Raw genomic sequence first — 21,001 nt, 5'->3', positions numbered from 1 at the left:
TGAAGTGAATGAAAAGTTGTCAAGTTTTAAATTATTCCTATAGATTAATTTCACTCCACATTCACTGACTGTAAGTGGTTGGGAGGGAAAACCGTAAAGGAATTATTATTTATTTTGAAGTTAACGAAAGGAACTCCAATGGAAGCTGCAAAGTTAGCTTTCTAAAAATAGATAATTCTCTTATCTCTCCCTTATATGGTTTCTCTAATGACTACTTGTCTGACCTTCCAAAAGCATCTTCTGATCTCATATCCAAAAGATCTCAACAGCTGAAGTAATTCTATGTATTTATTTAAAATCATGAGCTTAAATGTAAAGACCTCATCTCATAAAACATTTACTTTTAGCCCTGTAATTTTCCATCCTTGCGTTGGATTTCTAATTCAGTAGTGGCCCGAGGCTCCAAAAAGTAAACCTCACTGGGAAAGAGCTGAATGAAGAGTCAGGGCCGCAGATATGCCTTTTTAAAAGCTGACTTGATATTGCTTTAATTGTCGTGGCACCTCCACAGAACCCTTTAACTGTTTAACTCTAACTTTATTCTAACTGTAGCTCCCTTAGAACTATGGCTTTCTATAGGGATGCTGTGTCAGGTGAGCCAATCTTAAATTCATAAGGTAGATGAAACAAATTCTCTGAATTTGCTCCAAGAAGTGATGGATTTTTTGATTTTCAAAAAGATTAAATGAAACTCCTTTGTAGAAGATATCCATGTGTAAGGTTCCTTCATAAGCCTTTAAACTTGGGACAAGTTAAAGTATTGCTGCAATGTAGCTTCCTCATAAAGCATATTTAGTATATCTAGTATATTTATGCCATGCTAGAACCTGACCTTGTGTCTTGCAACCAATATATCAGAGAGCAGTTGAAATATGTGCATCTTTGTTGGTTGTCCCAGACAAGTGTTCAGCAAATCCCCTGGAAGTCAACAGATTGCCCAGTGATCAACAATTCTTAGTTGCAATGGAGACAATAAAGGTAAAGGGACCCCTGACCATTAGGTCCAGTCGTGACCGACTCTGGGGTTGCACGCTCATCTCGCATTATTGGCCGAGGGAGCCGGCGTACAGCTTCCAGGTGATGTGGCCAGCATGACAAAGCCGCTTCTGGCAAACCAGAGCAGCACATGAAAACGCCGTTTACCTTCCCGCTGTAGCGGTTCCTATTTATCTACTTGCATTTTGACGTGCTTTCGAACTGCTAGGTTGGCAGGAGCTGGGACCAAGCAACGGGAGCTCACCCCGTCACAGGGATTCGAACCGCCGACCTTCTGATCAGCAAGCCCTAGGCTCAGTGGTGCATCTGAGCCTAGGGCTTGCTGATATGTGCATCTTTGTTGGTTGTCCCAGACAAGTGTTCAGCAAATCCCCTGGAAGTCAACAGATTGCCCAGTGATCAACAATTCTTAGTTGCAATGGAGACAATAACTTGCAGCAAAAGCTTTAATTAAAATACTTAATGAACAGGAGATATAATTTTATGCTGAACAATATGCTCTGGATTCTTATAAGCATTTAAAATTATTTTAAATATTATCCTTTAAAAAAATTCCTGTAGGTTTTTGGAATTGGTCATCTTATTACATATTCACATGTGTAGTGCTTCTCTTGACCAGTGCTGTCTTCTAGCCAGATGGCCCTAGATTAAAGCAAGGAATCTGGTCATAATTTCTTCTTTGCACTTTCCTCTGACTGATCCCATTCATTTGGCCACTGGGGTGGCATTTTGTATTAGATGTAACAATTTTATTGGCTTGGCAAAAATCCACCCTCAGTTTACCATTAATATACCACAAGCCCTACCAAGACTAACCAGTCTGTTGATTCATCTCAGCAGAAAAGTTTTCCTGCCCCTTCATTCACGGAAAGCTTCATCCAAATTTCTGCAAACCAAAAAACCCACAGACTTTTTGGCTTCCCCTTCTGACTCTGAGCTAACCTTTTGAAAATGGTGCCTCTGGTTTTGCAGTCTGCTGACACAGTGCTTTGGGGGTTTTACCAGTCAATGGTAAATTGATAAGTTGCTCTTTCTTGGTGTTCTGTGTTTGATTTAGTACACTGCAACATTGCAAACTGATGTGGAAAAGGTTGTAATGAATAAAGTCTATTAGAGCCAAAGCATTTTTGTCCTTTCTGTTTTTTATATTAACGCACTGTAATTACTTCTCTCTTGGAAAAGGGGGGCGGGTATTATCACGCTGTGCCCTAGTGCTTAAGTGTGCCAATTATAGTGTGCCTGTTACAAGAGTCAAAGAAGCGAATTGCTAGTAGCAGTGCTGTTTTCAGATAGTAACAAAAGGTGGTTTTGTATAGTTCTGTTACCACTATGCTGGAGCCATCCTGGCAGTTTTGTGTTATAAAGAGTACCTCCAGACTGTCAGTATTTTGCAGGAGGGATTCAGGCACATAAAGTTGGATTGGCACTATCACACCTTTATATGTTTGGAGGCCATCCAGCTTATATTGCACAAATTAAATGACAAACCTCTCATACTTGAAACAAAAAATAAAATAAAAATCCTTCCAGTAGCCCCTTAGAGACCAACTAAGTTTGTCATAGGTATGAGCTTTCATGTGCATGCACACTTCTTCAGGTATCTACATCAGTGGTTCCCAACAGGTGGTCCGCGGACCCCCAGGGGTCCGCGAGCTATGCCAGAGGGGTCCGCAAGATGCTATTAGAATAAAAAATATATTAAATATATTTCGTATGATAACAGATTTTTTGTTTTGGCTGCTTCCTGCATGAGCAGAGTCTAGCGCAAAACTAGAATTAGATAGAGGCAGTAGTTCTGCTGTATGCTGTTAGGTGGCGCTTTACAAACACTACTGTTTTGCAAAGAGGCAGTGCACGCATTCTACTAACGCTCACCTCCCTAAGATGCTTTGCGCGCGCCGGCTTCATTTGTGCGCTACTGCGCAGGTACCCTGTCTTCTCCATTCCCCTCCCTCCTCCCTGGCGCGCGCTGCCTCTTTGCAAAACAGTAGTGTTTGTAAACAAAGCGTTGTTTTTCGTGGAAGCTACAGTTTGCGTAGTTAAAAATGGACCGTTGGTTAAAAAGTGGTTCGTTAAAACGACAAAGGCCTACAGATGAAGAGGAAGATAATGCATTTGATGTTCAAGCAAGTAAGTCAGTGACTCTCGAACCGATCTTGTCAGTGTTAAACTTACTGGAAAAAATAGATTAGGAATTAGATTTAGGATTAGGAATTAATGGGGGTCCTTGTCACAATAGCGGCTCGATGAGGGGTCCTCGAGAAAATTTTGTTGGGAACCCCTGCATCAGACCAACACAGCAACCTACCTGTAACTCTCATACTTGCCTACTGGACTCTGAGAAGGCCTCACGAGATCTTGCAAAGGGCTGAAGAGCCACACAGACCACACCTTTGAGGAGACTCCCTATAACCACTGATCATATGATCATTGGTTACAATGAGACCCTTTCCTAAACTGCAGGAAAAGCAGCTTCTCTTCAAAGTGTTTCCTCCAGCAGGGCCGGCCCTACGGCCAGGCTGGGTGGCGCAGGAAAACGGGGTGGGAGGGCGCCGGAGGGATCCAGCGCACCACAGCGCCAGGGGCGCTTAAGACGGCCCTGTCCTCCAGTGCTTTAAATAAAACAACTTCCTCTTGAAAGAAAATGCATAATATTTAAATTGGAATAATTTTTTCCTTTCAACAGAAAGCAGTTTTCATTTCTTCTTTTATTTCTATTTGCATTCAAATCACTGGAGGAAAAACTCCACCTTTGGTTCTATGTTGCTCCTTATGCCTGGAGATGCCTCCCGTAAAGCCTTTGTCATGCCACTTCTTCCTTCCTCTTCAAATGCTTCTTCAAATTCCAACTTCTCCCTGAAGCCGCAAGCTCTTAGTCCCTATCCTGAAATCAACTCTAAAGTGTTCTTTCCCGTTAAACGTAAGATTGTAAGTTGCTTTTAATACTCTGCAAAGTATCATGTACATTGATGCCACTACAGAAATAATAATATTAGGATATTTAGCTATATGTGAATAAGAACATTAGAATATGTGGGTCATCTGTTTCAGAAGACAATGTTGTGCCATTGAATCTGAATCTCCCATATTTCTATAGTTGCTTCTATTAGCTAACCGGAGAGTGGTTTACCTCTGAGGATGTTACAGGGCATTGTGTCATCATATAGCCACCTTTACACACATGTGATTAAGAGAATGGCATGTGACTCTGGCTTCTTTCATTTTACAAAATAAGACCTGAAAGTACAGGGAACATTTATAAAGGGACTGTTTAGTTACATAAATTACATTACACAGAAATGGTGATTTGAGTCATGTATGTACTTGTTTAAAACTACTACTTCTGCTGTCCTTTTTCTGATGTTTGTTTTTTGTTGATGGTTGTTATGGTAATATTATGAATTCTTTTTTAATTGATATCCCTGGGACTTGGTTTCATGACCTAGGGGACAAACAGTTTCTATGGGAGATGGCTGAATGAGGCAGTCATTGGCAGAGGACGCTATGGGGGGCATTACTGGAGCTTGGTGGCAGGCAAATAAATGAAGCACCACACCCTGATGATGTTCAGGAGTTTGTATCAGTTACACCTCGAGTAATTGCTGCTGCATAATGCAATGGTGGTGGAAAATATACTATCATGTTTTTAAGTGTTCTTACTCATCCTTCATCATAAAAGCCCCAGGGTGGATTACAATAAAAATAAAACAACACTAAAAACAGCTAAAATCAGAAGAATGCCCCCCCCAATATAGATATCACAAGTTAAAGCGCAGAATTAAAAAGTGCATATTAAATTTAGGGGCTTCCACAGAGAATGCCCTCTCTCATGTCACTACCCACCCCAATTTCCAAGGATGGTGGAACTAGCAAGAGATCCCCCCCCCTCCCGACCTCAACCCAAGAGGGTTTGTAGGGGAGGAGGCAGTCTTTCAGATATCTGCAGCCTTAGTTGCTTGGGGCTTTAAATGCTAATATTAATGTGAGCATCTTGAATTTGCCTGGAAGTGAACCGGCAACCTGTGCAGCTGTTTTAAAACAGGGATTATATGAATTCCAAATGGAATCCTGGCCAGTACTGGCCTCTGTATTTTGGACCAGTTGAAGTTTCTGAGTCATCCTCAGGGGCAGCCCCATGTAAAGCATATTGCAATAATCCAGCCTGGAAGTTACCAGTAGAGTGGCCAAGTCATCTCTGTCCAAAAGTGACTGTAGCTGGCAACAGATAATGTCACCATGGACAGCAATTTATCATAATACAGAATTTGAAAAGAAAGAACTACTGGACAATGTGCAATTTTGGTTATTGAAATCAAAAATATATTTAAAGTTAGTAAATCAAAAGTGATATGAGTGAAGCCACATGTCATTTCTTTAGTATCTTCAGATAAAGCACTTGTTAAACCATTCACTGGCACAACACATATCCCTAACAGAGTGTACTATGTTTGAAAAGTTATTGTCTGGTGACCAAACATGAGGAGTATTATGTATGATATGTAACATTATCTCTAATCTGGAAATAGTAAAAAAGCCAAAACTCCCCAAAATGGGAGACAGACCTATTGAGGGAAATTCCTGAAAATGTATTGAAGCAGGCTTAAAAATTATATGTGGAGTCAAGTTTTTTGACAGTTTTATAAATTTGTAGTTTCCTTGGTAGCTATAATCTGTCCCGAATAATAACTGATCCAGCATATGTGGGAGTCATATTAGATTCTGCCTATTGCCACCGTCTGTAGGTGCAGAACAATAGGGAGATACTGAGAAGGCACTGTTGTTATGATTGGTCCATTACCTTCTGAGTATGTCAGTCCATCAAGTCAAGGCCCCCGTGTTCAACAGAGGCCAATCAGATGCCTGCAGGAAGATCACAAACAGGATGTAATAGAAGCACTTATCCCCTGATTACGTACTTTGCCTCCACTTGTGAACATGGAGGTACTTTGTTTCGGTGTCATGTCTAACAGCAATTGAGAGACTTATTCCCCATTAATTTGTCTAACCTGTTTTTACTGTGCTGCACTATCATGTTTACTCAGCAGTCCCATTGTGTCCAGTGGGCCTTACTCTAGGCAAGTGCATATAAGATTATGTAAAAGGAATGGTGAATTCCACATGTCGGTATTGTGATGCTTGAAAAAATACTCTATTTTCACTATGTTTCAGCTCTGTATCACCACTTTCAGGTTAACAGGAGTACAGTACTTTTGTTCTAAATTCAGGTCTTAAAGCAAAGGGGCAGTTCTGTGCAGCATAAGACCCTCCTGATGTTTACTCTGTGCTCATGATGATAAGCACAAAATTGGGGGGGGGGTGGCATCACATTGTGCCATTAAGTTGAAGCTAATTTTCTTGAACACTGTTCTCCTGTAATAAAGGTATTGAAGGGTGACACCTTTTAGGCAATGGGGTGAATCTTGTGGAAACAGGACTGTGCTGCTTCCCTCCTTTCCTTCAAAAAAGAAGCTCACATTTCTGCAGCTGCTATTTGAGCATTTTCAAGCCAGCTGGTCTGCTTCTCAACTCTATTAATCAGTGGGCATGTTTCCAGTGACATGGAGTGATGCGATCTGGATCCTCAGCAGGATACTTTTCCTGATCCCTACTGCCTACAGATCATTGACTGTTCTGTGATGAGGGATGTAGGGCATCGCCAGAGTCAGTGGATTTCTTTTCTTTCTCAGGCATCTCAAACTTATTTAAGTATGAGGAGGAAGAACAGCAAGTAAGTGTCCTGATGTACCCTTCCTGCTGAGAGTTGCATTTCTCACAAATTCCCTTGTTATTCAATTTAGCAGCCACAGACTCCCTTCTGCCAAGTTTCCTCCTCCTCATGTGTGCTATACCTATCTGCTAATTGAATTGCGGGGTGTCAGAACATGGTGCTTCCTTCCCCCAGGTGATTATTTGTCTGAGTTCATGATAAACTAATGAATGCTGCTGTACTGCCCACATATCCTAAGAGTCTGGCTTAAATAACAATGGAAAAGTGTTTCTTGTAGATGGAAAATATTTTTTGCCTATGGAAGCAGCTGCCCATGAGCTCACTCTCTGGAAAGCATCCTGATAGCTTCTCATCTTATGGAGCCTCCCCCCACCCCTGTCCTCTTCTCCACACAGTAGCACGTTTAGGAGCCAGGAGTTTAGAAAACTAACCCTTGTAGTGCTTTCTTTGGCATCCTTGGATCTGCCTGTTGCAAAAGAGACATTTCAGGCAATCCTGTCCTTTCTAGGGAATGCACGACTGTTAGGAAATGTACTTTATTTCAGGACATTCTCTTTCCGCAAAAAAAGTATCCTTAGCTCCATAAATCCCCTTGGAATGGGAATTCTAGCTGGAAGAATTGGAAGAAAGATAGCCTTCTTGTACAAAGACCATCAGTTCTCCATAAAGCACTTTATGTACTCCATAAAGTATGTTAATCAGAGTAGACTCACTGAAAGTAATGGACCTAAATTAGTCATGTCTACTCTGAATAAGACTAACAGTGGACTCAGCCTAAGTCTGTAAATAAAATGTATTTCTTCATTTAAGTGGCTTTAATACATTTTAAAGATTATGGGGTAGAAACCTGATTTAAATGAGTCCTCCACTGCTGTGGAAGGCAGAGAAAGATGCTCCAAGCATAGGAGCCAACTCCTAGGGGCTGAGGTCCCTTTGCTCCCCCCTAAAATATTTGAGGGGTCTGCCCCTCCCCAAGTTGATGAGCATTGCCATTCAAATGATGTGCAAGCGCTGCAGGACAAGACTTTCCTGGGCCTCCCCAGTATTTTATTCAAGTTGGCACCAGAGGCTACAAGTAAGACAATATGGGGTTCATAATAAAAAGTTGGTTGTCAAGAGTACAAATGCAAGAACAGCCATATCAACCCCATAACAGTCATGTGATAGAAGTTGTGCTGCAAACACAACTTGAACACCCAGTAAACCTCATGACCAGGCAGGGATTTGAGCCTCGGTTTCCTACATCAGTAGGGTTGTCAGACTCAATAGAGGACAGGACTTCTGTGCCTTTAATTGCTCTGCTCTCTTTTGAGTCTGGAAACCTTAAAGAGAAACCAGCAGACCCTTTGTTTAATTTCTAATAAAGGTTTCTCTTTAAGGTTTCCAGACTCAAAAGAGAGCAGGGCAATTAAAGGCACAGAAGTCCTGTCCTCTGTTGAGTCTGGCAACCCTATACATCAGAGCTAGCACACAGTAAAGGCACTCCAGCTTTTAAACTTCTTGGTAGTAGTAAATATATTATTTGTAATATCCTTATCAGGAGATGTTGCATGGCATACTTTGAATCTAGAATGGGGCAGTGGTTCCTTTGATCATTAGTTGTTCATCATTGCACTAGCTATCTGATGGGAAGAAACGGGGCCTGCACCGCTTGTAACTTGTTGAATGCAGACTACCACCTGTGTGTTGTGGTCTTAAAGGTGTTTCACAAACACATCTGCTTCTACAGTCTCAAGCAGGGGAAGGAAACAAGAAAGTTATGCATGAGATAGATATTTTTATTATTGCAAGTTTTTAAAGCAGTTTTTAACATTGTGTTTTAATGTTGTAACCTGCCCTGGGGCCCTAGGCTAAAGGGTGGGTAATTATTATTATTACTATCATCATTAATTGGATAACTATAGAATCACACTATTCTTTTTACATATGAACGGGGGGCGGTTTGATTTAGATTAGTGTTCTATATTTTCCATCTTCTCATTCCAATGTAGCTTCAGCTGCTTATTTATTATCTTTGACTTTATTTTGACAGATAATATGTACCTCTTTGTTAATTTTTTTCTTGGGACAGACATGTTAATTTTACAGTTACTTCACTTGTTGTGTGTCTAGCTGAGTTTTTATATTGATGTATTTTCATTCTGTAAAGTTTGATACTTCCCCCATCATTTAACCTACAGTATAACACTTCTGGATTTTGCTGCTATACCACTACATACACTTTTATCTAGCCAGAAGAAAAAGCAGAAACAGAATATCAGAAATGAAAAGAAACACTAGAGAAAACATTTGCTAATTTTTTTGGAAAGTACAAACTATTTCCATACTTTTGGGCAACAGTTTGGGAATAATATTTTTTTTCTCTATCCACAGTCACTTGCTGTTGTGTCCCCTTGGTTCATTACTGACTTTTGTTTGTAAAGAAATGGTTGTCCCAGCTAGGAATTCAGCCACGTTTTGCTCTGGGTCAGCAAGGCAACAATTACAAAAAGTATGACCTGTTATTGCATGGTTTCACAGGTCTTTGGTTTTTTTTCAACCACACATAATTTAAAGCTTTTAGAAATTGAGCTTACCATCTCAGACTTCTTTAGGTAGGTGTTTCTAGGTCTGAATGCCAACGTGAAAGACTACTGACACAAGATGTTGCCACTGCAACATTTCCTGCTGACTATATTTCCTTTCACACCAGAGTTATACAGGTGTGGGAGGTGGATGTTTATACTTCCATGACAGCTTTAGTGCAGCTCCAGAAACCATATAAAGCATCTGCCTGCTTCATTCAGCTGCAGTCTCACCCTCATTGGAGTATTTAAGGTGCTCTGAAATCCTTAATACATTCTTTTTCTACCCAGTGTTCCAAAGTTACCAATTTTAGCCTGCCTGTACTAGTCACACTTAATTGTAGTGAATGTTCAAAAACTTCCACCATATCCTATTCCACCACCATCATTCTGTTCTCTTTTTCCTCATTTCCATATCATTTTGTCAAGTTTCAGTGTCCCCAAATACTTCCCCCCCCTGCCCCAAAAGGAACCAAGAATGGTGTAGAACTCATAAATTTATTGTACAGTAATATGTAGCTTAGCTGTTATGGATCCAGCCCAATCACCTTCTAAATCCCTCCCGCAGATGGTCCAGGAATCAGCATGTTTTTACATGAGTAGAATGTGTCCTTTTATTTAAAACTAGCTGGCCCTGCCACGCGTTGCTGTGGCTCATCCCTGTGACTCCCCCCAACCCGTCCCGACCTATGACCCATCCCGACCCCGTCCTGCCCCCACCCCCCAATGCAGGTGAGTCCCCACCTCCGCTCCCTGCAAACCTGAGCTGAGGTGTTTTGGAGAGGGAAGGGGACGGCAACGGCGGGGCAGGGCTTGGTTTTCAGTGCAGTTTCGGCACGGCCTGTCTCTGATGGTAGGATGTGGGTGGCTAGGGGCATGATCCCCGCATGGCCCTTTGTGGAGGAATGGCTGTTGTAGCGGTTATAGCATATTGGTTCCTGACTTTATGATCTGCCCTACCCTGTGAGACGCAGCTTCTGGCTTCTATTTCCCAGCATGCAGTTTTGTCTGAGTGGTGTGTTATGGAACACAGGGTTTGGGGGGTTTAGCCTGGTGCTGTTGTGATGTCTGTCTATGCAAACAGTATGTGGTCACTCGCTTATTCGCATGTGACGTTGTGTCCAAATTTGAACGCAATCGGTCATGCGGTTTTGGTGAAAAGTGGAGACAAACAAACATGGTCGGTTTACATTTATAGATAGATAGATAGATAGATAGATAGATAGATAGATAGATAGATAGATAGATATAGATAGATGCATTTCTTGGTTATTTGTGGGGGGCATAGGAATTCGTTCTTTCTTTCTTTCTTTTTTTCAAAATATAGTCCAACCTCCCCACAAGGTCTGAGAGACAGTGGACTGGCCCCCTGCTGAAAAAGTTTGCTGATCCCTGTTTTATATGGTTGAAGAGGACAGATAATTCTGGTTTGTTGGAGGAAAAGAGAAAAGAGCCAGGAAAAACTCAATTATGCAGGAGAACCTTCCCAGGGGAAAAAAGAAGTGCTCCAGAATCCAGACTGATAGGAAAAGTTCTTACTCACATTGGATTTTTAAAATGATCAAATAGACATGTTGAACACAGAAAAACAAACCCATCTGAATTATTTGGTTGTGTTAACTTACCCTAACTTAACTGAAGAAGTGTGCATGCACATGAAAGCTCATACCAATGACAAACTTAGTTGGTCTCTAAGGTGCTACTGGAAGGAATTTTTTTTATTTTGTTATCCTAAAGTTGCAATTCTAAGCATGCTTATGGGGAAAATGTTGAATGTGACTCACATGAAAGAAGGGAATATATTTCCAAGAATAATTTTGAGTATATGGTGTGTTATGTATTTTTCAAATAGTTAGCAACTCTGCTGAGCTATCTTTCCTTCAGTTCCCATTACTTCTTGTGAAATCAAGTCATTTAGGACTGTAGATCGCAATCCCAAAACTTTGCTGGTTGTTAATTGAAACATGAGAATAATTCATCTGGAGGAATGAATTTCAGTTTCCCAGATGGGAAAATGATTTTTAAAAAATATTTGGAAATTCAAAATATTGGGTTATATTTGGTTCGATTATAAGCAGATTACATTGACATAAACTGTTCGCCCCAAGATTGTTCTGTGCTTTTATTTTCTACATGTGTTATTGCATTAAGTTACAATAGCATGTTAATTATTATCAGTGATCCTTGCAAACCTTCCCTACAGGTGAAACTCGGAAAATTAGAATATCGTCAAAAAGTGCATTTCAGTAATGCAACTTATTATTTTTTAATTTTCTTTTAATTTTTACAAATGCTTTCTTTTGGAAATTCCACAGTAATAAAACAAATAGTTACAATAATACAAAAGTAAACAAAAAATAATCATCGCTATTACATTTCATTAATTACATTCCATTTATAATTGACCCGCCTAATGACAAATAATTACACTTACAACAAATCAAGGCTTGACATATCTTGCTTTGCATGTCATGCATCTATCTCATATATTGGTTTCACCTTTAAAGTTGCATTACTGAAATAAATGCACTTTTTGATGATATTCTAATTTTCTGAGTTTCACCTGTATATTGTCCAGGCCTGGAGGTTTTTTTGCTTGAGATACTATTCAGTATTTTGTGATGGCTTGCCTCTACTCTGAGGGGGAAGGAATTTACATTTGACTCTCTCACAGCTGCTCTTCCTGTTATTTTAGTCTTTGGAATTTATCATGATAGTTTGATGTTTTAAAACCCCACAAGTGTAGCTTTAGGAGCAAGCACACTTCGTTTCTGAAATCATAGAGTGTTCTTTTCCAAGGCAGGGCAAGAAAACACAAAAAAGGCTTTAATAATACAGTAACTGCATTTTCTCTCAAAAAAACAAAAAGATGAAGCCACCTTCTGTGAGTGGATCTACCAATTTTCTGATATTTTCTCATTTCCTATCAGTACCACATGGGCATAGGCGGGGGGCAGTTGCCCCCCCCCAACAGAAGCCTGACCCCCCCCCCACAATGGGATTGGGGGGGAATTTTGCCTGTGATTCCCCACAAAAAGCTCAACAACTTTTTGTGTGTACCCCCCCCAAAAAAATCCTGGCTACGCCCATGAACCAACCCCTTTCAGTAGGGTTCCCTACTATTCAGGAACAGACATAATAATATGGGTAAGTGCAGATTAAAAGCTTAAGAAAAAGGAATGTTGTTACAAACTTTTAAAAAGCAGCCAGGAGATGGAATTCTGAAGACCAGGTGCCATAGCTGAGAAAGCTCAAGAGTGTTAACATCTCAAAACAAGCAGTGATTACCATCCACAAAACAGGGTTTTGTGAAGCTGCCTAAGGTTTCCTAGTATGAATACCATGGGGTTGGACTTCTCAGCAGCTGTAGTGTCATTTCATCCATTGAGAGTTTAGGTTTTCTAAATGTTTCACTTGACAACAGCTGCCTCTGTGTGCATACTGTCCACTTGCAAATGCTGCTCATTCACATATACAGTTGTCAGTGTATTATATTCCATAAGGAGCAATTAAGCTTGAAAGCGCAGGGAGGTTAGATAGAAATGTTTTAACTTGAGCTAGCAGGAAACTATAATAATTATGAAGCTATGTAGTAAAAAAAATAAGTTCCATTTCAGAGTGTGGCACAATCTCAGCAGAATGCATGGAAAGGGCAACATGAAGATGTTATATTACCCAAGAACTTAACAATGTTTTACAACATGGTTTTTCAGGACAAATGTCAAAGTCTGTTACTATTTAATAAATAATACCACAAACCCAAATTAAAAGTAGTGTTTTAAGCTGTGAGGATCTCAATAAAATAGACAAAATAACATATTGCAGGGCAGAGATGAGGAAACTTTTCAAGCATATGGGCTGCATTTCACTCTGGGCAACCTTCCAGGGGCCACATGCCAGTCACAAGTGGTTCAGAAGTAAATGTTGTAGGAGCAACTAGTGTACATTTTACCTTTGTACAGTAGTCCAGTGTCTACATACCATCACAGATCTCTCTTTATCCCTCAGCCAGGGAAGGAAGAGGCATTGTCAGTATTCAAAGATACATTCCAGGCAGGCAAAAACATGCATAGAAGATACGAAACAGGGACAGTAAGTGACCTGAGGGGAGTCCTGGGGACCAGATAGAGAGGCTTGGGGGGGGGGGCACATTCAGCTCTGGACTTGAGGTTTCCCACCCCTGATGTAATGGAATTGTTAGAATTTTGCGGCAAAGCTTGAAATGTGGAAATAACAAGCTTCAGTTTTAGATTATATTACATGGTTTCCTGCAGGCCACTTTCCACTAGTAGAGGTTATTCTTTGGGGAAAAGAGAAAAACTACATGGAACATTTCCCTGGACAATTTGGGAAGGATTGGGCTTGGTGGTGCTTTTATAAGCCACCAAGAGTCCTTACCCCACTAGTTTCCTGTATTTCTGCAAAGGCACTTTTCACAATAATATTAGCTGCCTATGGTAATGGAAAACCAATAAATGAGTCAGGCTGGGCTAGGGCATCTAGTAGGTAACTTGAGCATCCTTTCTTTCTAATACTTTCGCTCATTAAGATTTTATTATAATTAATCTCTTAATTTATTTTTGAAGATACCCTATTATGTTGAAACAGATTTTCCCGTACTGCTATGCCTGTGAAGCATTGTAAATGTAGCAAGTCCATGTGACAGCAAAAGAAACAAATCAAATTTCATTGGGTTCCCACTCCAAACCATGAATGCAACTCCCCCATCTTCACAGTCCTCTAGCATCCTCCCCCAGCTGTGACCCCTCCAGACATCTTGAACTATGCACACATCAGTCTCAGCCACTGCAGCCAATGGTCATGGATGACAGGGGCTGTAGTCCAAAACACCAGCATAAGGTACCCTTAGGTACCAAAGCAGTATGGTTGACATTCAGAAAGGTAGGCATAGCCAGGGATTTGCACAGATAGAAGTGGGATTCTTTTCTCTTTTCTTTGAATTGCACACACACACACACACACACACACACACACCATAATATCAGGAACTAATTTTGAAATATCTTTTAGATTGAAGGTGATTTGGCAGAGGAGCCTGCCAAGTTCAGAGTCTCCCTGAACAAGCAAAATTAGTGGCATGGCTTTTGAATTCTATTTTGTATCACCAAGAACCAGTGAACACTAGTACAGTTTCACCAGAAACTCACAAATCAAGGTTTTATTCCTCTTCTAACAGAACTTCTTAGATATTGTATGCATCACAAACTTTGTGGGTGGGGGAGCTGCAATGCATGCACAGATGGAACGTTCAGAAGTTCACAAAAGTTGAAGACCACCCAATAAGTTGTATCTAATGCTAGCCCTGGTCAGAGTAGACCCATTGAAATTAATGGGCATGGTTAACCTTAGACCCTTTAAACTCAGTGGGTCTACTCAGAGTAGGACTTAGTTGGATCTAACTTAATGACTATTTTGACCCGAATTACCCAAACGAGATGCAATCCTAAATTGTATTCCTATATTCGGCTTCCTGGAAGACTCCCTAAGTACAAGTCAACCATGCTTTCTTTCTGCCGGTCCTTATGTTTCATTTATCCTTTGCAAGCTCTCACAGGTAGGCATAATTCTCTGTCATCTGTTTATAGTGATGGTGACTCTTGGATATATCTTGCAAAAATAATAATAACATGCTTGTCGTTCATTTTTGAGCAAGAACCCACAAATGACTAACACTTTCCCCATTAAATTGTGGCTTCTCCTGTTGAGTCACAAATTTAATAAATGTCTCTTCTAGCCCAGAACAGAAAACATGCAACCTCAGCATGATCACTAACTGCTGTATTTTACACCATGCAAGATCTGCAAACAATAAGATTGCTCTGAAATGATGCCAAGAATCAAATTGTGATGACAGGACTGGAAAACATTTTGGTTGTGAAAAGGGAAGCAGAATTCAATGTGGATTTGCTTTTGGGCGGTGGTGATAGGACATTGTTTAGGGGAAGTATGCAATTCCCATCATCACTATTAATTCACTTTTAAAATGAAGGTTTGAAATTGAATTAAGTTGAGAAATGATATTACAAGAGGAATGCGAGATAAGCTTGTTTTCCCTTACAGGGCTTTTTTCTCTCAGTTCCCTCTGGGCCAGTCCAGACATAATTCAGACCATCTCTTGACCACAGTGAAGTTATTGGCACCTGGCTGTGAGCTGTTCCATCCCTCTTCCTTCCCCTCTATCAATTCCCCTCACCTTTCTTTGTCAACATTAGCCAAAATGCGTTGTAACATATATACTGGCATAGGCCATAGTTTATGTTAGCAGGGTTTGTTGTGAGCATGGTTAATATTAGCAATGCACAGCTCCAAACTACTGAAAAGCTTAGCCTGGTTAGCATTCATCAACATTAGTCTTGGTACAGATGTGCAAGCTTGATGCCAGTCCTAATTCCATGGTTAAATTCCCTGCATTTTGTATGCACTTTGTACTACAAACTTAGCATCCATGATATTTCTCTTTTATTGTTAAATACCAGTCCTTGGATCAAATAACACTCAAGAAAATATACTGGTGCAGTGTGGTAGAAAATTTGGCTGATAGCAGTGTGCAATCCTGAACATGCTGAGATTTCAATGACTGAATAAGGGAAGAGAGTTCTCTGCCAAGTAGGATGAAAACTCTGTGGGCCTTTTCTTTATAATTATTCAGCTCTCATTTGTTTTTTAGTAAGATTATTCAAGTGGATAGCCAGAGGTTCCTTGATTTTTTTTGTTTATTGCAACCAAGTTTCCCTGTATCTTTATAAAGCACCTGCTTTAACCTCCCTTCTTTAATTTCAGGGATTTATTTGTTGGATTTAATCTACATTGATTCAGCATATCCTGCTTCAGGCAGCATCATGGAGAACGAACAAAGATCCAATCAAATGAACAATATCCTCCGAATAATTGCTGATTTGCAAGTCTCCTGTAGCTATGGTTGGTAATTTTCCTCTTCACCAATATTTCTTTAATATAGTAAATTAGCACCAGATGTCTGCCTCATACAAAGAGGTGCTTTAAGGGATAATGTAGATCAGGAAGCTTTGTGCTACTGAACCATTTAGTTTCTGCCAAATTAGTGAATTAGATAAAGTGCTTGTTGTTCTGGCCCAGCTTAAGTCTGCAGACATAAATATATATATCCCATCTTTACCTTTTTATTACAGTCAAACTTTACATAAACTGCATTACATTTTCGTTATGGCCAAATTCCACTTGAGATGTTCAGTGCTTCCTATGAGCTTGTGGTCTACTCTGATTTCTAGAAAATCTGTGCCTTTTTCTGCCTGAATTAGTGGAATTCTCATAATAAATAATATAATAGTAGTAATGTAGACTTGTTCTATAGCTGCAGTTTCCCTTGCAACCTGTTCTCAGTGTTTTCTGGCTGTGCCTCTTTGTGTTATAATCTCCCTCCATTTCCCTTAGGAATATTATTTTTATTCTATTATTTACAGTATTTATATACCATTTATTTCATCCATTCAGGAGAGATCTGGATCGCAAAAAAATGTGATTTTCTACCAATTGTCATATTCTACCACATATTTCCATAAAAGCTATTGTGTTCATACCTAATGAGAGAAGATTTGATCTCAATACAGTACTTACATTCTCTGCCCAATGAAATAAGATTTTTCTGAGGCTCCAGAGGGCATTAGACTTCTTTGAGGTGGCACCTCTAATGGAACTTGTAGGTAGGGCCAATCTTGAATGCATCTCCAGTGGGAGGAGCCACTCAGATCTCCCAATGTAAGGAGCTGAACTGTTGAATCTGGTTATAGCAACTACTGGTAGGAGCCCAGCCATAGATAGTTTAGGCTTTGTCATGATCCACTTGATCCTGACTGACTCAGGGCAGTAGTAGCAGTTGCTGTCAGATGAGGAAGAAGAAGAGGAGAGTATGAAGGATGCATCAGCAGGAAATAGCCAAGAGGGAGGGTGGAGTCTCTTCCCCTTTGTGTTTAAAAGCCAGGAAATGGAAGGCAGTTCCCAACAATGGGTCAACCTGCCAGGAGGGGAGACTGAACAACTACAGGCTTGTCCAACTTCCAAGAGACTGTGATCTATTCCCACTAAAAAAACAACTGGCAGTGATCTACCCACTGGATTGACCAAAGTTGTTCAGGGTTTTTTTTAGGGGGTGGGAGGGGCCACATGATCTACCATGATCTACCACAGGCACCCCACGATCTACCAGTAGATCACGATCTACCTGTTGGCCATCCCTGAACTAGACGAACTGCCCTGAGACCTTTGGGCATAGAGCGGTATATAAATTCAATAAATAATAATAGAGGGGCTGACCTCTGTCCTGTTGCCAAGAACTTGGTGCCACCTCTGCGATTGGCAACAGACCCATGCCCCTTGGAGGAATGTGCGCCTCCAAGAACACCATTCTCATAGGGAGAAAGAGTCTCATAAGCAAGCATGCCATATCTCGCCCTTAAAAGCTGGCAGAAGGGATATGACAGTTTGTCACGATATCTTAACAGCTTTCATCAAGTTTTGGGTCCATGATGCTGTTCTCGAACTCTTGATCCATACCTTTTGTGACAGAGACGGAGGAAGTTTCATACCTTTTGTGATGGAGACGGAGGAAGTTGTCATGCTACTTTTTGATTCTGACGGGCTTCCCTCTCCATAAGACAGGCAGGGAACATAAGGAGTCCAGTGTGGAGAATCAGACTGCAGTGGACTTGGCAGGGAAGGGTTTGGCACCAAGTATAGAGTATATCTCTAGTCAGGAGAGGGTTAAGTTTTGTGCCACCTTGCACTCATCTTTCATTCTAAAGATGTCTAATGCTCTCTGGCAATTTTGTAAATGAGAAATTCATGGTAATAAAATTTCCGTTTCACTAGCCTATCTATCTGTCCTTGGTTGGAAAGCTTGGTGTTATATTTCAGCATAGACAGTGCAAGGAAATAAAAGTTTGAAGCATGTGGTTGAAACTGCTTTTGTTCTTGACAGTTATGGGATTTATATGTGCTTTCTTTAAAAAATGCAGATCACCTTATAACGTTACCCCATGTGCAAAAATACTTAAAGTCTGTCCGGTACATTGAAGAGCTTCAAAAGTTTGTGGAAGACGACAACTACAAGTACGTAGCATCCTTTCCTTTGGCCCAGTTGAGTTCATGGAAAAGATGGCCTAGCCTCAGACTTGAATAAAGGGTTTTTTAAAAAGGTGCTCCTGGCAGGGATATACTTAGATTTTTGTTGTTGTTTTTAAAAAAATGATATTTAAACAGTAATGATATTGTCAGGGGGTTGAGTGAAACCCCAGATGGAACTTGTCTATAAGATCTAACCTCATTTCCAAAATGAGACCATTTCGTGAAAACTTAAAATAAAAACCAGATAGGCCTACTTGTTGTTTTATTGCATTACAGCCCCATGCTCTTAAATTGAAGAATTTGTGAATGAGGCCCACAGACTAAATTCAGAAGACCACTTTTGACTTCCTTGCAATTATATCTTATTAGAAATTTAAGTAGAGTAGATGGTTCATCATATGGTGGATGTGCTCCTTTGGGAGAAGTCAGGATAAAATTGTAATCATAATCTTCTAATATTCATAGTGCAAACCTGAAAAAATATAAGAATTGCTTTGTGACTGTTGCCTGATAGTTGGAGGTATGTGACAACAAAGTTTACAAAGGTAGCAGTACCTCCATAATCCAGAAGCAAGGCATGACACTGTCTCCAGTCACATGTTGGGATAAGCCAAGTTTTCTGACATATCATGGTTTATGTTGAACAAGTAGCATAGTAGGTTATGCTATGCTGCCTGATCAGGTGTGCTTTGCTCCTCTCCTAGAGAAAATAAGAGAAACAAATCAGGAAACAACAAATAAATCTAACTTCCCTATGATGTCTGAATACGGGATCCCAGGATTACTAGCCAGCCTAAACTATGGCTTACTGTTAGTTTATGAACCTGACTTGTTAGGAAGCAACAAACCAGGATCCCAGAGTCAGGTATCACAGGAAGCCAAGCTTAATTGCAGTTTCCTTGTTTGTGGAAGTGATTAGGCCATGTGCCCCGGCAAATATTAGACATAATCTCACAAATTGTAGGGCAGACCTTAGGGTTTCATCCTTTATGAGTGCATTTTCATGTAGTTCAGGATAACATCACCAATAGCCCCAAAGTCTGAAAATTAATTTATTAATTTCTACTAAAAATGTTTGGGGTGAACACTGGAAACATATTCAGATCCCATGATATTGTGTGAATGGAAAAATTAATGGATTCAATCAAGAAAGAGCAATATACCACAGTTAAGGTGACACAGCGGACAAATCTCTTGGTTGACACCTCTCCTAAATTTTGTTATTGTAATTTTTCAGTGTTGGTGTTGGGAGGGTGGCTCCGTAAATCCTCCTTATCACAAGTGCTGCTGCTGCTTAGTAGGTTTTTTCTTTCTGATGTGACTCATAAACTATTCTGACATTCATACCGATCAGCCAGATGAGCTCCCATTTCACCCCACAATCTCACCTCCTACCATATGCATCAGGCAGTCTGTTTGTTTGTTTTTAAGCAGTACACAAACTTGTTTTAAAAGCAGTGCACATTTAATTTTTAAAACTGAAAAATTATCTATGGATCACAGGAGAGTGGTATGTCAGTGACATCACAGGTAACTAACCAATATGTACATTCTAAAGCCAGCATTTACCCATTCAATCATGAGCCACTCTGAAAACTTGTAGAACTGGTGTTTCCAGAGCTCAGTCTTAGAGATAAAAATGCATTTGCCACTCCTGTGTCTTCCACCTCCCTTCTTCTGGAATTCACACCAGGACTGCGCAAAATACTATGGAGTAGTATGCTGGGGAAAACATGCTGCAGAATCTCTCCCCATTTCATCATGTTGGACAGTAGCTAGAAAAATCAAATCAGTAACGGCCTTTTTGCTGCTGAAAACCTTGTTTATCTTATTAACAGGTTTATTTTTTGGATCAGATTGAACACAGGCATAGGAATAATGATGATTTTGTATCAGAATTCTGTTTAATGTATCATGCTGTCTTCCAGATGAAAAAAGCTTTGTATGCAAAATGTTTTCAATACAGCCTATCACTTCTATTTTTTAAAAAAAAGATGGGGTGAAATTTTGTACAGCTTTCATGTGGCAGGATGTACGTGTATGAATGTGTGTATAAGCTTTTCTTGCCTCTAGGTTCCTAGGGAAAGGAGTTTGTGGTTTTCCACTCTAAAAATATAGTCTGCAAACATTTACATGTTGAAATCAGTTTGAGTTTGACAGGTATTCATGACTAAATGGCACACAGTGTTAATAATGAGAAGATTCTGGAATCCCCAGGGGGCCAATAAACTCCCTACAATACATTAATAACAGCCATTAGCAAATATAGAATTAATCTGCAAGCAAGAATAATGTGCTACAACACTGGAAATTGTACACACACACAGACACAAACACTCTCTTACGTATTTACTATCATTGTATTAAAGAGATACATTTTGTTCTACTCCTTACCTCCTCTTTAATATTTTCTTAGTTTAACTACTCTGTCTTATGCATTGTGTCCAACACGTAGGCTGTAGGCTGCATTACCATTTACTCTGGCTTTAATGCACCCCCTCTGCTGGTATTTGAATCTGTGTAAACATGACATTAACCAGAATCTATATCTAGCTTGTCATTTCTTGAGAAATACAGCTGTTTGATGTGTTTT

The 21,001-nt window shown here is 40.1% G+C and overlaps 1 protein-coding gene across 13 annotated transcripts in view; it reads left to right on the top strand.

Moving 5' to 3' along the window:
• Nucleotides 1–21,001, top strand: part of RALGPS1 (Ral GEF with PH domain and SH3 binding motif 1) — a 208,806-nt gene that overhangs the window by 127,038 nt on the left and 60,767 nt on the right. For all 13 annotated transcript variants that reach the window (XM_060270380.1, XM_035113375.2, XM_035113382.2 and 10 more), the window contains 2 exons: nt 16,090–16,227; nt 18,300–18,393. In XM_060270380.1, coding sequence (XP_060126363.1) covers nt 16,090–16,227; nt 18,300–18,393 — 232 coding nt within the window. The remainder of the gene's footprint in view (nt 1–16,089; nt 16,228–18,299; nt 18,394–21,001) is intronic.

The sequence above is a fragment of the Zootoca vivipara genome, chromosome Z (genome assembly GCF_963506605.1).
Source record: "Zootoca vivipara chromosome Z, rZooViv1.1, whole genome shotgun sequence".
NCBI classification, from domain to species: domain Eukaryota; kingdom Metazoa; phylum Chordata; class Lepidosauria; order Squamata; family Lacertidae; genus Zootoca; species Zootoca vivipara.
The sequence above is the reverse complement of the archived record's forward strand: the minus strand, read 5'-3'. Positions and strand labels throughout refer to the sequence as shown.